At 48.1% G+C, this 22688-nt stretch overlaps 1 protein-coding gene across 2 annotated transcripts in view; it reads right to left on the bottom strand.

Moving 5' to 3' along the window:
- Positions 1-218: 218 nt before the first annotated feature.
- Positions 219-22688, bottom strand: part of WWP2 (WW domain containing E3 ubiquitin protein ligase 2) — a 125564-nt gene continuing 103094 nt past the window's right edge. For both annotated transcript variants that reach the window (XM_051974702.1, XM_051974701.1), the window contains 14 exons: positions 20041-20095; positions 15249-15330; positions 14592-14720; positions 13349-13427; positions 12910-12981; positions 12544-12632; positions 10606-10765; positions 8686-8819; positions 8210-8350; positions 5043-5163; positions 3688-3792; positions 2701-2797; positions 2402-2474; positions 219-2119 (listed from right to left, as the gene is read on the bottom strand). In XM_051974702.1, the coding sequence (XP_051830662.1) occupies positions 2020-2119; positions 2402-2474; positions 2701-2797; positions 3688-3792; positions 5043-5163; positions 8210-8350; positions 8686-8819; positions 10606-10765; positions 12544-12632; positions 12910-12981; positions 13349-13427; positions 14592-14720; positions 15249-15330; positions 20041-20095 (1437 nt within the window). In that variant the 3' untranslated portion in view covers positions 219-2019. The remainder of the gene's footprint in view (positions 2120-2401; positions 2475-2700; positions 2798-3687; positions 3793-5042; positions 5164-8209; positions 8351-8685; positions 8820-10605; positions 10766-12543; positions 12633-12909; positions 12982-13348; positions 13428-14591; positions 14721-15248; positions 15331-20040; positions 20096-22688) is intronic.

Here is a 22688-nt window from a genome sequence, read left to right on the forward strand (position 1 = left end):
TAACACCCAAATTCTTGCTTTACAACAAAAAAATCCCGGTGTGTATAGAGATGTAAAGCCAGAAATGTCCAAAGGGGGCAGGAGCAGCTGACCCTGAGCGCTGGGAGCCCAAGCAGTGACTCAGGCCTGCTTCCCAGAATGGCGAGGTGAGCCGGGCACCCACCCTCTTCCCAGAAGGGGCAGTAACTGATTCCATTGACTTCCACACCAATACAACCTGCAGCTGCTGATTATTTATTGCACAAGAGATCAGCGTTACTGAGGCAGGAGGGGCATTACAAAATGAGCTGGTGACCAGCCCGCTGCTACAGAAGGAGGATTTTTTTTTACAGACACTTCATTTATATACACATATGTACACGCATACAAGCACACGCACGCAGGTGCGTACACACACACACCCCTAGAACTGACATTTCGCGGCCATGGCGGGGAGCCCCGGCAGCGGCAGCCTGCAGGATCAAAGGGGGTCGCAGTACAACACAGCAAACAAGTGAGAAAACAGGGGCTGGTCCCCCCTCCCAAGCTAGGTGTCATTCAAAAGAGGACACGACACATCATCGCGGAGCTGCCGGGCTCAGATCCCCACAGGGGGAACGAGCCAGGAAGCAGCTGCCAAAGAACCCTACTTTAAAGCTAGAACCCTATGGCACAGGGCAGGGTGGGCAAGGAGCAGCTGGAAGAGGCATCTGGGGGCTCCGGGAGTTAAGGAGGCCTTCGGAGCAGCATGTTCAGATACAAGGAACAAAATGAGAAGCAGAACCCTCAGCATCGGGAGCCTTCAGGGACCAAGGAGGCAAAGGGAGAAAGGGAAATGTGCGTCCAGACGCTGGGGCAAAAGGTGCCGCTTCCTGTCTTCCTTTCGGCACACTGAGGAAGGAGCTTTGTTTGTGGGGGCAGAAAGAATGAAGACCGTCCTCGCTGTCCAAATCTGCCACTCCCCATAGCACCCCCAAACAGGAGATAATGGGGCACGCTGAAGAGCTGGGAAAGGGCACCTGGGTGTCAGGCTTCACTCAAGGAAGCTCCTGCAAGGGCAGATGCCCAAGGACCCGGGGGAAGGGAAGCTGAACGAGCCAGTGGCAGCTCTCCAGCCAAGCTGGGCCCGAACCCGGGGGAGCTTTTAGGGAATTGGCCACCCCAAGTCTCGGCAGTCCTCTTAAGGCCAGACCCAGGCTCAGAAGACCTTGACCTATGTTCCTGAGAGGGAGGAGGGGAGAACTTGAGCCCCAGGGGCCTGGTTCCCCAAAAGTCCCAGCCAAACCCAGAGCTAGGGCTCCATGGAGCAACAGCAGCATCACACCAAAAGGAACAAACAAAAACCCACGATATGTTAATCAGGAATGACCTCTGCAGTGGCCTCCCCTCCTCCTCCACCCTAGGAAGCTGGAGGGCTGAGTACGGCCACCCAAGCCCCTGTGGGACTCATATGGAGGTGGGACAGGCCCAGCCTGACCCTCAGGCTCTATTCCAAATCCCTCACTCTCACATTCAATTTAAGTGAATCACTAAAAAAAAAAAAAAAAAATTAAAACTTCTATTTTAAACATCAAAACTTCTCCTATTGGAAAAGGCAAGGGAAACCCCCCACCCTATCCCTCTCATCACCTCTTCATCTGATCGATTGCTTGGTCCAGTAACAATAGGGATTCCTCCCCCACCGCACAAATGGGATTCTCCAGCACTGGAGAAAGTGGGAACACCTTCACTGAGGAGATTCTGGCCCCCTGGGGCCCCCACACATGCGCACACACACGCACGCGTGCATATCCACTGTGAGAAGAGGGGCGATGGGTCACCCCAGGTGCCGTTCCAATCTCCCAGTAGCTGGCTACCGAGAGTGGGGAACAAGAGCTCGGGCAAGAGGGCCTAGAAAATCTGCCAATGCTGGGAGAGTTAGAGATCCTCACCACACCCCCTGCCGGGGACCTCCTGAGAGTCAAATGGCCTGCTGCCCCACGGACAGGACCTAGTGACTGCCCAGCCATGGCAGGAAAGTCAAGAGGGGGCCACTCTTCATCACTCTTGTCCGAAACCCTCTGTCTCCTCAATGGCATAGAGTAGCTTCTCTTTCAGCTGTTCATAACTCTTGTAGGGGGGGAGATCCAGACGGTTGAAGCTGGCAAGAAAAAAGGAACAATGCTGTTAGTGAAAATCCAGGAGCCTTGGACTCTCCCCTTGGAGGCTGCCCACTCAGACCGGAGTACGGGTCAGACAGACCACACACCTGAGCACTTCGGGCTCATCTTTCTGGGCCAGGCTACAGCCCACTGCTTGCTTTCAGAAAGGGGTACATTTCAGGCACAGAACAGGGGGACCCCCAATCAAGTATATACCTCAACCCCATCTTGTCAGGGTGTTCCATGTTTCCCAGGCACCTTCTCCAAAGGAGCAGACTTACCAGGTGTGGCTCCGAGGCAGCCAGGTCTCCTTGCCCACCTTATCAATGCAGAACTTCTGGGGTCCATTGCTGCCTAGTGGCCATGATGAAAACACAGGTTTTAGTGATAAAGAAAACTGTTCTACCCCCATTCATGGCAGTTCCAGTATTTCTAAGTAACTAAGGCCATGACCATCCTAGCACCACTGCACCTGAGCCTCTGGAACTCTGAGACTCCCCAGCTTCTGAGCCTATGGGCTATCACCTTTGGTCTTCCCTCTCTTTGTCTGTCCCCACACTTCGGGGGCTAAAATACCAACCGATGAGTTCAGCAAATCCTCCCACAGGCAGGCGGCAGGTGCCGGTGACAAACTGCAGGAGGCGGATCCTTTTCTCGTTGTCCATCTCCTTTACTACCTGAAACCCAAAAAGAATGGAGTCCAATCAGACAAGATGCTGGGCCCCAGAAATTCCATCCTAAGCAATAACCCAATGAAACAGATGAAGCGGAGAAAGAGTTAGAGAGATGCTTTTCTCTGCCCTGAGACATCATGCCCTGAACATCCATGAGACAGTGTTGGACACCTAAGCTAGCCCTCTCCCAAAGAACAGAAGTGCAGAACATTAGCAGCAATGCACAAGGGAGTGCTGGGCCCCCGGGATCTCTGTCAGCCTCCAGGTCAGTGCTCCCTCCAGCAGCAATCAAGCCCATAGAGCATGAGAAGAAAACTTCCTAACCTTGGCTAAACTTGGATCTTTAATGTAGATCCTCACGATTACTCAAACTCACGAAGTCCAGGTCTGAAAGTCCATCCCATTTCTCTGAAGTGTGTGTCTACCCTTCCTGACTGACTAGTAGGGAAGTCACTGTAGGGAAGCAAACGCTTCCTCCTTTCCAGCCTCTGCCCCTTGTCCAGTGCTCTGCCTCCTCCACACCAGTGACTAGAACCGGAAGGAAGGTGAGCACTAACTTCCACTTATCACCCTAGATCTGCCGAGCCAGAGCTTCTCCAGGCCAAGGGCCAAGAGAGTTTCAACTTCCTTTCCAAGGAACCACATTTGAAAGCCTGAGGACAAACAGCCACAGACAATACAAGTTCGTATGTCTATGGGTGGGTGTTTTTGCACAAGCCACCAGCACAAGGGCTAAGAGGTAGGGAAGCAGTGGGAGAGGATGGGAAAGAGCAGCACAAGGTGCTCTGGGCTCGGAAGGTTTCTTGGGCTCATGCTCTGTGTCCACTTTGCCTATCCATCCCTCTTTGCCTATCCATCCCTTGGCCCTTGGGAAGCCTATCCCCAAGACTCACCTGCCAGAACCACTGAATGGGTCTGCTGTTCTTGGTATAGTGACGGTAGATGGTGTTCTTCTGCCAGTCAGCCATATCAATCTCCTGCATGCCACACAGCATCAACTAGGAGACAGATGAGGAGACCTATCAGCATTAGGGCCAGTTCCCTCGAGAATTAGCCTTAGGGCTAATACCCAAACCAAGAGGGGGCTAGGGTGGGGGCAAGTGCTGCTCTCTATATCTTGAACAGCCACAGGCCCTACCAAAGAAGGATCTGGTAGATCTATAAAGTTATCTGTATTCATTAATTTCTCAATTGGGATTTATCCTCTTTAAGGACCAAAGCTTTAATTTTAACCATTTTATGGAAAATCCTTCTAAAATAAAAAATATATATATTTCTATGCTTTCCTAAACAAAATATTCTGGTCATAATGTAACCTCTTCTTGCTGACTCTAGGCAAACATGATGACTATCAATTACTATACTCTATCACCTTCAGAACCTCCTAATATATGCAGACAGATGTCTGCCCCTGTCCAAAGAACCTCAAATTTTCATGAATTTCATTTCAAGTGTTTGATACTTTCCAAATTCTCATGTATTTTAATAGATTTTCTGCCTTTTACTTGACAAGAGGCTGTAATTTTTTGCTGTTGTCACTGTACCAGGCCCAAGCCTCTCTCCTCCCTGAAATTTTTAATTTGTTGTTCTGATGCTTCTGGACTGAAAAATCAAGTACCAAATCAAAAAAAAAAAAAAAAAGAAAAAAGAAAAAACAGGCCTTGACTGAGGTTCTAAAAGCTGTTCATGAGTAGAGTAAAAATGATTTATTTAGTCGATGGACTTTTTAATATATATTTTGCCTATTCAGAAGCCTCTTTTGCTAACATCCTAAGGATGAATCTAAGTTCTAAAAGGTCAATGCTGTTATAAAAGCAACCTCTGGATATGAAAGGCCAATCTCCCAGCAGGATACTTCCCATAAACAAAAAAAGAAGTCTCTACAAATAAGTAGCCCAGAAAGGGTCACAAGCTACACCTACCTGACTTGGGAAACCCTCAAGCATGTTAACCTGGGGCCTGAAAATCACAACTGCAGAGTTCAAGGAGCCTAGTTAGCTAGTCAGACCTCTTCCTTTTCCAGGTGAGTAAACTGAGGCCACAACGATTAGGGAGTGATTAGTCTCAAATTCCTTAAATCACAGATGGCAAAGGTGGGACTCAGCCTTAGCTATCTGAGCTTTAAATCCTGTTCTTTTCCAAAGAACTATGAAGCTCTGATTATTGAGAGAGGAATTTCCCCAGAAGCAAGTTATGACCTTTCAGCTACTTAAAAGGAAAATAGCCACAAGAAGCTCAAGGATCTCACCTCTAGTTCCTTCTCATCAAAATAGCGGAGCCATTCCAATGGAGCCACTTCATTGAAGCCATCCAGGAAAGCTTTGGTCTGCTCTTCTACACCTCGGGTGAACCTCCAATCTGTCAGCAACCTAAAATCAAAAACTGGCTCATCAGAAACCAAATAAGTTGAGTCTCCAACCCTTTTTCTCAGGTTCTCTGCTACCCATAGAATCATTTTACATGTCCCCACCCATACAAGCAAGGGAGCATGCCTGGATTCAACCCTGTGCTCCAGAAGTACAAATTTTACTCATTCACTAACTCAAACGTTTACTGTGTTCTTTGTGAAAGGCCCTATAGAGTCTGAGATACAAAACTGAATAAATCACACAATCCCCACCCTCACAAAGCTTATAATTCAAGAAGAGAGATAAGACAACCATACAATGTGATAGTGTTGCATTATAAGGATATAAGGGAGATAAAAGTACTATAAATCATGAGAAGACACCTCCCCTCACTGCGTAAGTGAGAAATCCACAGATATAAAACTATATGTTGCCATTTTTTTTCTACTGATTATTTTGTAATTTTCTCTTTTTCTTCTGAAAAAAATAAAATTACAAGGGGTGATGATGAGAGGGAGACAGGAGGAGTATACAGAAGGAAATTTTGGAATATGTAAAAAATATGTATCAATAAAAATTTATTGTTTTAAAAAAAGTTAAGTGCTCAGTGAGATCACGCCTAAATGGTAAATAAACTGAAATTACATGGAAAAAAAGAGAATTTAACCTTAGTCTTCATAGATGGGTAAGTAGAATTTTCAGAAACAGAGATGGTAGGGAGATCATCCCAGAGAAGAAGGCTATGAGAATGTATTGCCCAATTTAACTACATAGAATACATGAAGGATAGATTTATTAGGAGCTAAGGCTAGGAAGATGAAGGGTCATGAAGCTAAGAAGTCTAAACTATATTCAGTTTATTGCAAAATATGACTGAAGACATGCATTAAGAAGATTAATCTTACTGTATGTAGTATTTAGGAAGATTAGAAATGAGGCAACAGGCAGAAAGTCTAGCTAAGACACTATTGGAAGATGTAATAAAGGACTAAACAAGAGTAATCAAATAGTGACTATGAAAAGGAGTACATTCTACAGAATGCACATTCCTGAAAAAAAAGGAAGAAGTAAGGAAAAGGAAAAAACTGAAAATAAAATAAAAGGTTTCAAGCTTGAATAACTGGGAAGGATGAGATGGTTACAGACAAAAGATGAGTAGTTCAATTTGTAAATGCCAAGTTCAAGGTATGCCAGCAGGACATGCAAGGAAGATGTCCAACAGATGGTTGGAATTACAAGCCTGAAGTTTGAAGCCTGAAAGAAGTCAAAGCTGCAAAAACAGATTTGAAAATCATCCACAGGGACAGCCAGGTGGCTCAGTGGATAGAGTACTGTCTCTGGGGTCAGGAAGACCTGAATTCAAAACCAGCCTCAGACACTTACTAGTTATATGACTCCAGAAAAATCAATTAAAACTGTTTGTTTCTGTTTTGATATCTGTAAAATGATCTGAAGAAGGGAATGGCAAACCGCTCTAGGATATTGGCCAAGAAAACCCCAAATGGGTTCATGAAGAGTCAAACAACAACAAATATCATCCACATGATGATCAAACAATGAAACTTATGAGAATGGATGAGATAACCAAGGAAGAGAATAGAGGGAAAATAATAATTAGCTTATGATGACAATTCATATAATAATATTTTTAAAGACTTCCTCTTTGAAAGTCTTTAAAAAGTAAAACAGTGAGAGAAAGATAGAGACTGAGACAGGCAAGGGCAGAGTCCTGAGGAATGGTAACATTTAGGGGAGAGAAGAGAAATAAAGGATCTTCTTTGGTCACAGAAGTACCAGAAAGAATAAAGGATCAAGAAATAGAAGGCAGTTATGTTAAATTCTGCAGAAAGATCAGAGAATGATAAATGGGGGGAAAAAAGTACCTCAAAGGGCTGAAACTTTTGCAATATATTTTTTAAGTATCCAAAATTATTCAGTGAAAAGGAGATTAAAATTCAATCAATCAATTAAAAATAAGTCTTTTAAAAAGGGCTGGGGAAAAAAAAAAGAAATCTTCAAATATTGTAAGTCAAGGCAGGAGTTATCCAAAAAAAAAAAAAAAAAAAAAAAAGGCTGGGGATTCTGAAGTGAGAACTCCACACAAGGGACCAGATCTTCAGGTCATCTGGCAGAACACTGACCAGGGCTGTCAATGAGAGGCCAAACCCTGCTACTACTGAATATCTGTAAAACGAGGCTGATCGTGAGTTCCTGTTTCCCTCTCGGCCTTTTGGTGAGGGAAGCACTTTACTGCTGCCCAGACCAGCCTCATCCCCTGTTTAACAAAGAATAAAGAATGGCTCAGTCTAGACCTAGTCTGGAGCTTCTCGGTGCAGTGTCGTCTCCCCATTACAATGGGAACTCCTCCAGAGCCGGGGAGGTTTTTGCTTTCTCCACCTCCACAATGCTTAAGCAGAGGGCTTGGTACGTGGTACGCACTAGCTGGGTGACTGACTGATCGCAGGGCGATGTAGGGGCCCTCCCTTCTTCACCACATGAGCCAGGTGGCGAGACTCTCGCTTGGACGCATTTGCCGTGGGCAGTCAGAGCACCGGACTCGGGGTTGGCAGGCCCCTGTCTGCATCTCCGCCCACACTAACTTGGACATGCCATAGGACTTCATGCTAAGCCCCCCTGCCTATGAAATGGGGATCACAACACTTGCCCACATCAGGGCAATCAAGTCAGGAGAGAAAGCGCTGCCTCTGGCTCCGAGGAGCCTTTGCCATTCAAGGCCTGGCTTGTGGCTGGCACTTCACAGGCACGAGGCAGAGACAGCACCCTGCCTTGGGGACCAGGCCGCGGCACCCAGCTCAAACGCCGACTCCCTCACATCAGGGCACAAGTGAAGTGTCCCAGAAAGCCGAGGGCCAGGCTGGCTGAAGGCGCTGGCTCAGCCCTGGCAAAATGTAGCAGCGATAGGAGAGGGAGATGAAGGGCCCCCCACGGCAGCTCCCACCCTCTTTCGCCCCTGCGGCCCACGCCGAGGCAGGCCCAGCAACATCTCTCCTCTGGGCAGCCCCAGTACAGGGTCTCCCTCCCCCCACCCATATCCTTTGAGAATTACATGATGTATTCTTCTTTATTCTCCTCTGTGACCCGGATGCTCTCGCCACCTTCCTTCAATTCATGGGTTGTCACCTTACCCAGGATCTCCATGTCCTGGATGAAATAGAGCTCCAGCCCACACTCCTCCAGGTTGTTTTCTCTGGGTGGGGAAGGGACCGGAAAAACAAAAAAGTTTTACATCATGGGAAGTGACCAGCACAGGAAGATGCTCCCTCATCCTCCCACAGGGCCCACAGCCAAGGACCCAGGGGGTCACTGCTAGGGGCGTCCTCCAGAAAGCACAGGTCACTGACGCCGAGCCCAGATCCCACCACGCAGCCTCAGCTCTAGGCCACAAAGCTGCTGCCAGGGTCTTCGTTCCTGCCCGGCTGCATTCTAGCTTCACAGGCAAAGGGCAAACAGCTGCACGGCGGCGCTAATCCTCCACGCCGAGGGCCGGCACCAGACCCCCGCCTGCCAATGGAAACCACTCACTTGATCCAGACGATGGAGTTGTAGAATTCGGGATCGATGGATTCCAGGTCCTTCAGCGTCGGCCTCTTGTTCAGCATGCGCTTGTAGAAGGGCAGCGTGAAGCCGGTGTCGATGAACTTTCCATGATAGAGAGCCTAGAGAAGGAGCCACAGGCAGCGTCACCTCACACTTGGGACAGAGGAGTCACCTCGGCCTCCACAGGGACCCAGGGGGGCTGAGGAGAGGAGACCGAGGTCCTCCCGTCCCACTTCTGATGCTCCACGATGGAAGAGTTACTCCCTGAGCCCCAGGACATGGCCCACTGACCAGTGCCGCCCTCCTGGGCAGTGCCCGCAGAGGGGCCTGGGTGCTGGCTGCCCCTGGGCTTATTGAGAGCACTTGTCTAAACAGCTCCAGGGGGCTGCCTGACTCACGGGCTGCAAGATCTGGGAGGCAGAGGCAGCCAAAAATAATGCAGACACTGGAGAGGACTGGCGGGCCAGTCGTGAGTAATAGTCTGGGGTTTTACTGGTCGGTCCTGTCAGCTCTCGGGCGGGCAGCCTTTGGGAGACCTGAAAGGAATGTGCCCACTTCCTGAGCCCAACACCTTGGCCAAAAACTTCTAGACGAGGGGGAGGGGCGCGCGACTCTGAGAAGCGGGTCCTCCGGCCCCTGGAGGAAGGCAGGGAAGCAGCCGCCTGACATCCCAGGAAGAACACGTCCCTCCCCTCAGTCCTGGGATGGCTCTGCTCCCCATAAGTGCACTGCCGTGATGAGGCAGACTTTGCCCTAGTCAGACAAGCCCCTAGCCTGGGACTTCAATCACAATGTCGCCATCTTTACGAACCTCCCAAGAAGCCTTTGGACACGTCCTAACTCTCCACATTCTGAACCTTCCTGCTCCTACACATCCCGTTCTAGACTCTTTACATTTCCAAATTACATCTCACTAATACTTTCCCGTCACAGAAAGCCTCTCATAAAACTCCTACAAGCGTCCCCCAAGAAGGAGGGACGCTCCAACGTAATCAAATCAGCGCTTTTGCAGTCACGGATCACCTACCACCCTCTCCAGCTCCAACCTGGCACTTGCAGCCGTATGGGTGCCTCAAATTGGCACTTAATTCTGAAGGGCAGAGGCCTCCACCTCGGCCTCCTGCTCTTAGAACTGGGCTCCCTAAAGCTAGCAGGTGTGAGTTAGAAATAATCAACGAACATTTGTTATGGACCAGGCCCCAGACCAAGTCACCGAGAACCCAAAGGCAAGAGCAAAATCCCTGCCCTCAGCGAGCTTCCAGGCGCTAGGGAGAGAGGTTGCGACAACAGCCAGGCTGCCAAGATGCTGGGCAGGGAGGGATCATTGTTGCCCCAGGGCCCGAGTTCTCTTTCGTGGGGCTGGCTGCACTGGCACCCCCCTCCCCCCATTAGTTCCTCAGGTGGGAGTAAGTAGGCCGTACTCTGCAACGCAAGCCAGCGCTGCTCCCAATCCAGCTAGCCTGTTCTGAGGAGCGCAGCCAACATGGTAGGAATGGCAGGGTCAGCAGAAACGTGTCCATGGGTTGGGGAGAGGGGCAAAGGTTAAAGGAGTTCCCAGGTAGGGGAGAGAGGCAAAGATTAAGGGCGTCCCCAGGCCTTTCAGAATAAGGTTTTTAGGGGGTTTTAGGTCAGTTGCTAGGAGAGAACTCCAGTACTAGTACTAGATGCACACTTCTTATCATGAACATTTTAAGCCAGAATCCAAGAGATTTTAGTACCAAAAAACTTGTATACCATTTGAGGACAGGGGAGAAGTCCATGGAAGGACTAAGCAGCTCCCCAGCCATCAGCCTACTTCATAACTCTCCAAGGCAAGGATAGCCCTGCATGTGTCCTGGGGTCATCACGGAGGGAGGCGGGGAGACGGGGCCTCTGGACCCCAGGCGCCCTCCCGGGAGCCCTTACCATGGCGATAAACCTGCCAATGAAGCGGAAGTAGGTGAGATGGTCTGGGTTGATGGAGGAGGCGGGGTTGATCTGCAGGCAGTAGTTGTTCTTCCCAGCGTATTCAAACAAACAGTACATGGGGTTGAGCACCTCATGAGACAGAAGGAAGAACCATTCTCTGTGAGAGAAGAGAAAAGACAGGTCTAAGGACAAAGGGAAGCCTACCCCGAAGCCACTGGACGGCACTGTCTGCTACAGCCTCAGCAGCAAGCTCCGGAGCCACGAGTCCCAGGGAAAGGCCTCGGCGGTCCTCCTTGGGTCGGCTACGCTCAGCAACGTACGGCCTTGCATCGAGAAAGAGGCGGCAGAACATGTGAGAGCTGGCCGGGGGGAGCAGGGCCTCAGCCCCCAACAGTGGCTTAGCCCAGGGAGGCGAGCGTGGGCACAGGCTTCCCCTGGGGACTGTTCCACATAAGCCGATCTCGTGCTGCCTCGGCTACGGGCAGAACGATAGCAGTGACAACAGCAGCAACGATAACAACAACTGGCATTTGTCTAGCACGGTCAGGTTTGCAAAGCGCTTTACAACTCAGCTGGGTCCCTGTTCCTCCCTTCACTGGTCCCAGCGCGGCCGGCTCTGGGGACGCGGCCGTGCCCTGTGTCCCAGGTGAAAAGGCAGAGTAGACAAGGTGTTTTATCTGCGGTTACCTCCCAGACCCAGCTAGCCCTCCCCAGGTTTCCTAACCTTGCTGTAATTTCTGGGGTTCAATGATCAATCGCATTTTCCATCACATATCGTGTCCTCCTGGGTCCCCGAGGAACCTGTCCTTGCCACTCCCCACTGGGATGCCTCTCTCATCCTCAGGGCGTGCACCTGAGCCCCTCCCGCTCCCTGCGCTCTCCTTGGGCACCAGGCTCGTGCCAGCCTCCCTGAGCCCTCAGCACTTGAGCTAACCCAAAAGGAGCCATGATAAGTAAGCCAGGTTCCTTCAGTCCCTCCTCCCTGGCTTCTCAGCTGTTTGTGGCCAGAGACGAGGATTCCTCCGATGCCGAGAGCGCCCCAGTATCCTGTCCGTGGTTCTACCCTGTGGTAGAACAGCATGACGTAACCTACCATAGGGTAAAACCACTGGCAGGACACAGAGAGAGACACACACACACAAAGGGCAGGAGCCACACCGGAAGCCCACAAACCAAAGCCTGGAGGAGGAGGAGGAGGAGGAGGAAGGTCACCACGGAGAAGGAACAATAATCTAGAGTGGGACAAACACAAGTGCAACAAGGAGAGGACATGGTGGGCCAGAGGAGTGAACCCAGAGCCAAGCGAGAGACACCCCAGAGCGGCAAAGGACACGCCCACTGGCACAGAAGCCTCCTTTCTCTGCCCATTCACCTGCACTTTCACAGAGGCTGCCCTCCCGATGACTGCCTACTTTATTAGGTGGACAACAGAGGAGGGCAATAACTCGGGCTGCAGGGGTTCGAGTCACCAACTTCCTCTCTCCATGTGTGACCTCTTCTCTGCACACTACTTACTGTCCTACAGATTGTGAACCAAATTATAGAAAAAACATGTGATGGTACTTGAAACTTTTTTTTAAAAAACCACTGCCTTATCTGATCCTGGTTTGGAGGGAAATAGATCTGAGGGAGAGGATGTGACTCGCACGATGTCTGCCGTGCTTGCATTTAAAGTACCAAGAGTATAAAATATATTTCACCACCTGAAAAATAGGAAGCAATCTCTGGCTTCTTTTCAGATGCACACTTCGTGCTAACTCAAGGGGGTCCTGGGGAGGAGACAAAAGGTGATGTGATGCCAAACCCAGGAGAGAGAAAGGAGTCCACCTGAGTTGATACAATCTGAAACCATATGGGTCTTGTTCCCCAGGAGGGAGAGAAAAAAACGGAGCAGGCACCCGTGAGAGCACTCAAGCACCCACCCCTCGGGCTCACCTGGCAATGCCACCATAGTCCAGGCCCTCCTCACCACGCATGATGATGTACAGCCGGCGGCGCAGGTCGTACGGCTTCATGTTCATGATCTGAGAAGAAAAGAATACAGACCCCCCCACACCAAAAAAAGGGTCAGTGCCCCGCTCTCGCCGGCCACAGCGCGGCGCAGAACCTGCCAGGAAGCTGAGGACCCTTCCCCAAGGCCTCGGCTTGAACAGAACAAGCATCTTTCCAAAAGTGCTCTCCTTTGGACCACTCCACCTATCTACTCGGCCAGTCAGCAGGCCACAAGGACTGGGCATGGCTGTTCCACGTCCCTGGGCCCGGGTAAAGGGGCAGAACTCGGGCGATTTGGGGCTTTCCTACCTGTTGGAAAGAATCCTCAAAAAGCGTCTGCCTGGACACACTGATCTTCACGTGACTGGGCAGGGCATTTGACTGGAAAGAGAAAACCAAATCCTTTAGCAGGGCATCAAATGATCTTCACTTATTCTGCTCCCCGCTGCTCCACCACTCAGAGCCGTCCCAGCCCAGGGGTACCACACAGCAGGCAGCCTCAGCCTGGAAAGCCACCTGACCTCAGCTAGAAATGAACATCCAGGTTCCTAAACCACCTCCACCGCAAAAGTCAAAACGACAGACGCTCCATCTCCCCAGAACGAGAGAAGTTAGCTTTCCTCAAACCCTTAAGACTCCATAGGATTACTCCTCATCCTCTTAGGGCTGAAAATAACTGGGCAATCATGATTACTCTGGCTGGGACTGCCCTCCCAGACAGGGACGACATAACTGATACCGTACTCACATGGCAAAGAAATCGGAACTGGTGATACTTCCAGCGAAAGCTTCGATCATAGGCTCCGGGAGAACCGCCTGGTTTATTTCTATGACAAACAATTTGCAGAGTTTATGAAATTTCCCAAGCACCAGCAGTTTACCTTTCTCTGTCCTATAAGGTTTTATCCTGGGAGAGTTGGTTAGTTTAATAATGGAGAAACTAAGACAAAGAGAAAGTGACTTTCATTAAGCAACTGAATTCAAGGACCCAGAGCTTCAGGGGCGTGAACGCTCTCCTCACAACCACTCCTTGGAAGCTGCTTCCCCACCTCCCATTAATCTGCTGAGCAATCTTCTCAAGAACAGCATCTTAGCCAAACGACCCCAGGTCTGGGACAGTAAACACACACGGTCTCTATCCCTGGTCCAATCCTCAAAGCCTTTCCAACACAGTAGGACCCCTCAGGGCTCGCACTCTGCCATGGCAGCTGGAGAACCCAGAGTTGCCACCAGGCTATGATGAAGCACAGAGGAGGCCTTCAGTGGGATTTGGGGATAGACCTGGCACGGAAACTCAGATTTCCTGCTTCCCAGAACCCTGACCAGGCAAGCTCAGATCAGGTTCGTTTTGGAGAGATCCCAGAACCGTTACTGTAAACCATCTGGAAATGAGTTGAATTTTTCATCCACCACCATCAGGCTGCCTGATTCAAGTCCACCAACTATACAGTGAGCATCTGCTATAGAATGATTTGAGTGTTTTTCAAAAGGGAAAATGAACTTTGGACAAAGCCGTCTGTGTTAATCCTACTGCTCAATACAGAATGATGGGACTGCAATGTGCTTGGGAAAGCCAGCTTGTTCCAGTCCCTGCCTCCAGGGATCACAGATATCTCCCAGAGGTGTGCTCCTATGCACGCTAACGTAGGGCTTTTTAGCCTGAGAAGGGATCCACAGGTTTCATCAGATCACCAGTGCGGTCCAAGACACACAAAAGGCAAAGAACTTCTGTTTTAAAGAAACTCTAAAGATCCCCAAAGGAGTTCCTGGGCTACTATCTATTTGGACCCTTCCTTCTTTCCAGGTAACTTCTGTCTAGCATCTTCGGGGGTCCTGGGGATCCAAGCTAGAGCTTCAAGGCTAGCCACTAGGGGGTGCTCTCAAACAGCACAAACCCAAGCTCACCTGTCTGACCATCCTCTCCCAAGCTTCCCTCTCTGGGCCCAGGCTGAAAGCCTGACTGAGCCCTTGCAGCAGGATGAAGAACTTACCCTGATTCAAATCCAGGCCGAGGGTCCTTGAACGTTGTGGTGCGTGTGTTGTGGTCCACAAAATAGCGCACCCCCTCGCTGGTGTATTTCATCTCCCAGCCTGGCGGCAGGGCAGGCTCCTGGATCATCCTGCAGGATCCAAAAGAAATGTGTCGTCATGGGCCACAGACGCAGCAAAGTCCCTGCTCTGCAGGCCCGGGCTTCTCTCGTCTCAGCCTCATCTGGGTCTCAGCCAGTGTCTGCAGAGCCCTTTATTTAGGATGGCCCAGAGCTGGGCCCAATCATGGCGAGAGAGACAGAGGTGGCCATCGTCCCAAGTCCGAGAGACTGCCCCCTTCTCCAGAGCTCTGACAGAGGAGCCCGTCTGCACTACTGGGGCACGGTCCGACCAACCTCCCCCCCTTCTAAGCGGAGGGCGACGGCCCTTTGGGTTCTCTCTGGGATCCTGCACACTCGCATTGTCAGGCAGCATGGCCAAGGTCCCAAGAGGCTTTTTAGACGTTACTAGCAGCAGACACTCTCCAGAGGGGCTCTAGGACCCAACGTGCCTGCTCTACTTCCCCTGGATGGCGGGTGCAGCGCCAGGCAGGGTCAGATGCTAAGAACTAAAGGTGCTCTCACTTCCCAGCCAGGCCCCCAACCCCCATGCATACATACCCTTGGGTCCGAGGATCCTCCCACTGGGTGGTGCGGGTGTTGTGATTAACGTAATACACCCGGCCATTGTCCTGTCTCTTTTCTGGAAAAGAGAAAAAGACAAGGTTATTTAAAAATTTTCTTAGCATCTTTCTTTTCCTTTGAACTCCTCCTGAAGTTCCTCTCCTTAAACCTTTCTAAACCAATGAGAATTTGGTACTTCTCTCCCCCACCCCCACCAAGCACTGTCTCCTTTTCTGTGGTTAGGCCCAGAGAAGCTGAGGAGAAGCAGCAGTCCCTCCCCCACAGGAGCTGCACCCGGCTGGGCACCAGACACAACCATGGGACTCCAGCCTAGCACACAGCAGGTGCTCAATAAGTGCTGACTCACTAAGCCTCTGTCCTCTCCTGGTTTCTGTCTGGCCCAGGCTTTAGGCCACAAGGAAAGGAGAGTTAGGGTTGGGCCGGCTGGGATGATCTGGCCCTAGAAGTACCTACAGGCAATGCAGTTCTGTAGCCATCACCATTCTTCTCAACAATTCTCAACAAATTTTGCACAGGAGCACTCAGTGACTGCCCCAACACGGCCTCAGAGCTTGAAAACACCCTTTCCTTAACCAGGATCCTAAATTTTAGAGGTCTCATTGTCCAAAGTCCCAATTTCACATATGAGGAAACTGAATGAAGGTCGGAGCAGAAATGGAATTCCAACCCCGTTCTGCTGCCTCCTAATTCAGGGCTCCTCCTTCCAGACGACCGCCTCCCTTCTTACGCACTCACTCCTCCCTTCGGAGGCTATGAAGCCTTCACCCAACCCCCTCCACTCAACAACATTCTTTAGGCTGGTCCAAGCATAGGCTTGTCCTATAGACAAGTGAATCGAGCCCCTCTGGATCAGAAGCCCAGAGAGACATTTGGGGGGACTGGTTTGACGGTTCTCTCTTTGCTCTTCTTATTCCTTAAGCTACTGTGACTTTGGTTAGGCTACCTTAAGCCCGGGATCAGCTTGGCTGCTGACCTGCCTGTTGGACTGATGGAAATTGGTTCAATGATGAAACCTAGAGAAGAAATCTACTTTGGGGTTCAAATGACTTCACTTTGAGGTTAAAAAGCACTAAAGACTGGGTCTGTAGGAGCTTGTTTGGGCTCCTCTAGGTCAAAAGAACCTTAAGCCAGTGACTCTCCAACCCTCCTCAAGGTTCAGTAGAATTCCTGAAGGAGCCAATTCTACAAAGTCCACAGGAAACCCAAAGTTTCTATAGAGTTCCAGTCCCGAGGCCAAGAATCCAGAACACAAAGTGCTTTCAGCTCTCCAAGCCTCAGTTTTCTCATCAACTACGTAAAATAAAATCCACAGTGATATCTGACGTCATTATCCTACAGAACTCAGAAATCATCAATCTATTATGTTCATTTTATCATTACTACTACTAATCTCTTTATCTTCTGCCAAGGAATTAAAAACTGTCAGTCAGATCCAGGAAGCCAGAGCAAGCTGAAGCTCAAACAGGAATCAAACTGGAAACTCCAGCCAGTTACAACCCCCTTTCTAAGATCCAGCTCCAGAACTCCTGAGTATCTCTGGGAACACTTTTTTCCCTAATCACACTAAACCTTTTAAGTAATCCTAGAATTTTAAAAGAACCTTCTGGAGTTTATCCAATCTTACCCCCTCGTTTTATTGAGGAAGAAAGTGAGGCTCAAGAAGGGAAATGTCCGGTCTAGGCACAGAGCTTAAACCCAGATAAATTCAATGCTGTTCAACTCATTAATCAAACGTTTTTCTACTGCTTTCTTCTCTCAAGTGTATAGATGGAGAGAAAGGGAAGAAGGCCAGGAGCCATGATGTAGCTACAACTGCCTCAAAACAGCCTGTGACTGGAACCTCCCTTCTCCAGAGGTTTCTGTGGACAAAAACAGACCCCCCTCCCAGCAAAGAAGCTGCTGCTGCCTCCAAATGAGAGCCTTCACGTCTGCATCCCTGGGTGGGCTTCCAGCTACCTGCGCCTCAAGACCTGTCCAGCCTGTCTCAAGTCAATACAACCAAGTGTGCCTGTGACGGCTGAGTATATCAATCTCGGCGCCATCCTCACAGAAAAAAAGGGCTTCAGATGTGGAAGGGGCATCTGAAATCACGCTACATCTAAGAAAACTGAGGGAGACTAGGGGGCTCAGAGTAGGGATGGAAGGAGAGAATCATTTGCCAAAAAGACAGGAGTTAGTAGCAATGCTGGGACCAGAACTCAGGTTTTCTGACACACTTTCTCCAGGGCTCCTTCCATAAGGCCACTCTGCAAAGATAATGAAAATGAGTCTCTTTTAAGGGAGCATCTAAATGGTTACACTATTAGGCCAGCAACACCTAAGGTGAAAAAATACACCCAGTGTATCCTGACAGCCTTCTGGGAGCCAGGACAGAAGAAATGGGATCACTTCTCATTTTGTTTGGCTCCTGGTCCTATTCCTCTTTAAATATCCCCAGTAAAGTGGCTACTACCACGGACCCAGGCAGACCAACACACAGTCCAAAAGAACTTGCGGTGAAGAAATGTTTCCTGATGCTGAAGCCAAAAAAATTCTTTTTCTCAATTTTGTCCTATTATAGTCTTCTAGTCCAATCTTGCCTCTTCCCTTGAATTTTACATCCTGTAAACAGTTTTTAACCTGGCCCTCTAGTCTGCTCCCATCCCAATATAGCTCTATGCTTAGTACTGAAAAAAACTTCTTCTCTCATCTGCTTACTTCTTTCAAAACCCTAAGTGGTTTTTCTTTATTGACAGCTCGACAGTGGGAGGAATTCAGAAATAAACAGCCTGAAATGTGTTCCTCCTCCCTGGGGCCAGATGAACAACTACTGTTCCGGTTTAGAGCTCTGGGTCATAATGCTCCAAATTCTGCTGGCTCTTTTCTACAAATTAGATTACAAAATCACTTTAATTTGATGCACATTCTTACTTTTTGGAAGCAGCTTTAGTGGAGAGCCAAGAGCATTGAGCTGGGAGTCAGATGACTTGGATCCAAGCCCTGCCCCCACTCAAGTCAGTAGTATGACCCAGACTAAGCCACTTCTCCCCCAGCTTCAGTCTCTTCATCTATAAAATGAGTATACTACTTGCAATACCTATCCTCAAAGGATAGATTATGAGGAAAGCACTTTGTAACCTTTTCCATTCTACATTACTGTGTATTATCAATACAATTATTACCATTGGCCTCTAAGAATAAAATCATAGGAAGGGATGGGGCTGGATCAGATGCTTCAAAGATCCCTTAGATTCTATAATTTCACCCTTCCACCAAGCTTTCCAAATTTCTGTAGCTTTGTCAGTATGTGAAATCCCAATAATTTTTCTATTAATATACTTAGCCTGAGTAAGTAACTCCCTCGGAGCAAATTAGGCACGTCTGGAACATGTGTTAACTCAATGGTGCTGCCAAAGGGACACTAGGTACAGAGTCCATTTTGAGTCCTTCAATACAAGCGTGATTCAGGGATCTCCTGATGATCTAAAGGAATGGATGCTCCTTCGTAGTTTGACAACCAAGAAGGAGTTTCTGGTCTGGAAGAATCCACTTCAATAGATGTCTTTTACTGCCCTTCCAAGTCTTCCTGTCCTATTCAAAGTCACCTTGCCTCCCTTCTGCAAGACTCTGATGGTAAGTAAAACCAGTACTCACAATCCCTACAGCTGAATCCGACCACTACCAGATCATTAGTGGCCCTTCTATTCTCAAGCTTTTGTGACAACTACAGACTTGTTCATTAGTTAGGAGAGCCTTATTATAAAGTACATTAGAAAGACCCACTCCAACCCAAAGAGTTGAAGAACTCTGAGCTTGCCAACATAGCTAACAACCACCCTAGGGCATGATGGGAGAGGACACCACCATGGATTGCCTTTCCAATGCATAGAGGCTATCAATATTCTTACTGTAGCACAGTACCAAATCACTTGACCTAGTCTGGTCTCGTGCTCTAGCATATAACCTAAATCACTATGCAAAGTCCATTGGCAATAAAGTCCTCATTCTCTCCAAAGGGATAGATTTAGTTCTCCCCCTAATCCGCAACTATTTGCAGCATTAGTAACTTTTGTTTCATGCCTAGAGGAATAGTAGGAAAATGCTAGGAAAAGTAACAGAAAAGCAGAGGAGATATCAGGGTAAATAAAGAAGCAGTATGTTCCTGGGACTCATGAGTCCCCTAGAAAGAACTCCACGTTAGAGTACTTACTTTCTCCTTTCAGCATCTTACCTAAGTACATCACAACCAAAGGAGTTAGGTTATTAACAGAACTGAAAAGATTCGTCATTACTAGCTATAATGAGGCTCAAGTCCCCAAAGTCTTGGCTTCCATGAGGACCCATTAAAGTGTTTGAATCTAGCCTCAAAATCACAGATCATAATATGCATAGATAATCTCAACATTTCTTATTAACGTAGCTTCTTAAGCAAAAACCTAGAAATACAGGTCCAAAATACAACAGTCAAAAAGGCTTTCAAAATCAGGAGGACTAAGATTTCCCTCATACTCATACTACTTTAACTAAGGCTAATGGGAGCTGAAGAAGTGCTTTACTTTCTGCTTTACTTTCTTAATTCTAGGAACATATCTGTCCATGATTTCTTTGAGAAAATAAGGCTTTAGGAGGGCATCTCCAGGGTCAGCGAAGGAAATCAGTAAGAAATTTGGGAATGAAGACCAACAGCTGAGAAAAAAGCCAGATGTTTTACCGAGGAAGGCACAAAATGGCACACCTGGAGAAGGAGGGAAGGGGTTCAGGGACAGAAGCCATAGAATATACTACTTACCCCAGCCAGGAGGAAGAGGGCCGAGTGGATCATGGTCAGATGAGGCACCAGAAGACTAAATACAAAAGACACAGCAAAAAAACAATACACACATATACAACAAAGAGGTTAAAAAATGACAATAAAAACAAGAAGCAAATGTCAATAATTGATTCATAAATTCTTCACCATCAGGTTCCTCCCACCATCCTAGAATTTCCTCTGGTACTTATGGAGCAAAAAGGGGAAATGTGAAGTGGTTTCTGCTCCATCAAGAATTTTTTAAAAGCCCACGAATTCAGGACCCCAAAGGTACAGGGAGCTGAAGAGAGAGAGTGAGGGGAAGAACAAGATGCGTGGAAGAATGTGAGTCAGGCAGGGCAGGTAAGGTAGGGGAGAAGGGGCCGAAGGATGGCAGGACTTCCCGGGAAGTTCAGACATGTGTGTCTGCTCTGCTCTTGCTGGCCAAGACGACTGAAATCACCACCAACTCCAACTTTCTCCAAGAACCACACACAAGAGGGGAAAAAATATCGCAGGCCTTTCCAATGAAATCATTCCCACAAGCCCTGCCCACGCCCAGAGCTTCCTGGCTGTAGACGGCCCCCTCCCCTCCTCATCTCCCTTCCCCCTTTTCTCAACACGCTGTGAGAGTAAGCAGCAGTGTGCGATATTAACTCAAACTGAAGGGACATTCATGCCCTCACAGACAGGCGTCTCCCCCAAGCCCCTTCACCTCCCCCCGGAATGTTCTTAGGGCCTTTTACAAAGCACCTTTATTCCTCCTTCTGCCAGGAGCCAGCTCTTCACCCGGCCTGAACCTGGGGATGCTCAGAGCTATGGACCAGTCTCACCAAAAGTTTGGGGAAGGGGGGAGAGAAAGGGAAAGAGAGAAGGAGAGGAAGGGAAGGCCAAAGAAAGTGTGTATCAGGGGAGAATTGGCTCAAGGGCTAGAGTGTCACTGTTTATATTATAACTCCCCTTCCTCAGCTCTGCTGGGAGCTCCCTAGGGAATGGCAATGCCAGACTGAATGTTCACATACCCCTGGAGGGGGGAGGAGGGCTGGAGAGAAGGGGGATGCTGTCAAATACTTTTCATAGTTAAATAAAAAAACCATTGTTGCTTAAAAAAAAAAGAACTTTTTATTTCACCTACTAAAACTTAATACTTGTATTAGGGGATCACATTCCAAATGCAGACTTCAGGATGCCTTATTTGCCTAGCTTAGGGGAAAGGGGGCCATGGATCAGGAAGGGAAATATATGAATGGAGCTCAGTCTGAGCTTGTGAAAACATTGGTCTAAATTGCTACTCACCCCACCCTCATAATACTCGCCAACACCCCTCCCAAAAAAGACAAACTTTTTTCCCCCAAGGGGAAAACGCAGCCCACTACTCAACAGAAGAGTTTTAACAAAGAGGTTCAGTTTAGAACCCAAGGATCACTTGCTTGAGGGGCTCCATGGTCCTGCTTCAGCCAAGTGCTTCCTATGGGCTGAAACCGCACAGGGGCAAAGACAGGCAGGGCTCAAGCCCTTGACAAGGTACCAAGGAAAAAAGTCAGAGAATAACAGCAAAATATGACAATTAAAAGTGATGTGTCTGCCTTAAATCAAGACACCCCCCCCAAACTTCTCTCCTTGAGAGTACTTGAATTGGGCAGGAAAGGCAGAAACTTGTTTTTACAGATATTTGTCCTTTATTCCCCCCATCCATGGCATACATAAAAACTCGGACTATGCTCAAGCTTCTCAGCTTTTCATCACCAGAAAAAGTACCCAAATGGACCATCCCACACCAAATTCAGCTACCCCAAGTAAAACTGAGCTGAAATTCTGTGGTGAAGTTCATCTAATAATTACAACCACCATAAACACATTTAGGCAAACGAAGGCAAGAAACTGGAACCAGACGGGAAATAGAATGCAGATATTTTCCAAAAGACAGAGGAACACATTAAGTAGAAAGATGCAGAAATGTCCTTGGAGATGAGCTGCATAAAAGACAATTCTTAGAAAGGGGAGGCGATGAGAAAGGATAGATGTATTGGCCTAGGTCCTCCTCAGATGCCAAAACTTCAGAAAGTACATGAGTATTCTTTAAAGTGATTTTTTCAAAAAGTCCTTCCTATCCACCAAGGCTCCTCCTATCAGATCTTCCAAACCTGTAGGAATGAGAAGAAGAAAAGAAGGAAGGAAGGAAAGCATAAAAATGAAAGGGAGTAACATAATGAAGAAGACCATTAGCAAATGAGCCTGGAGGAATGAAGATACTGACAACGTGTAATGATGGATATTTTTCATTTCAGATATTTGTCAGTTAAGATTTTCCAAGTGCTTAGCTCCGTTCCACATATTTTTTATTTTAAAGAACTCAATGAAGAAAAAAATGGATAAGGATAGTGAACAGAATCAAATTAGAAACAATTAAAGAAATGCTTGCTCAGTAAGACCTATTCCTCATCAAAACATATATATATATATATATATATATATATATTTTAAAGTAATACCAGCATTTATATAATGTTTTATGATTTAGTTTTTAAATTTTACTTTATTCTCAAAGATTATCCTGGTTTCCCTTCCACTTTCCTCTCCCTCCTCCCAATCCTGCATTGAAATCTCCGTTACAAACATGAAGGCTCCAGCAAAACAAAATTTCTCAC

The sequence above is a fragment of the Antechinus flavipes genome, chromosome 2, assembly GCF_016432865.1.
Source record: "Antechinus flavipes isolate AdamAnt ecotype Samford, QLD, Australia chromosome 2, AdamAnt_v2, whole genome shotgun sequence".
In the NCBI taxonomy this organism is placed as follows: Eukaryota; Metazoa; Chordata; class Mammalia; order Dasyuromorphia; family Dasyuridae; genus Antechinus; species Antechinus flavipes.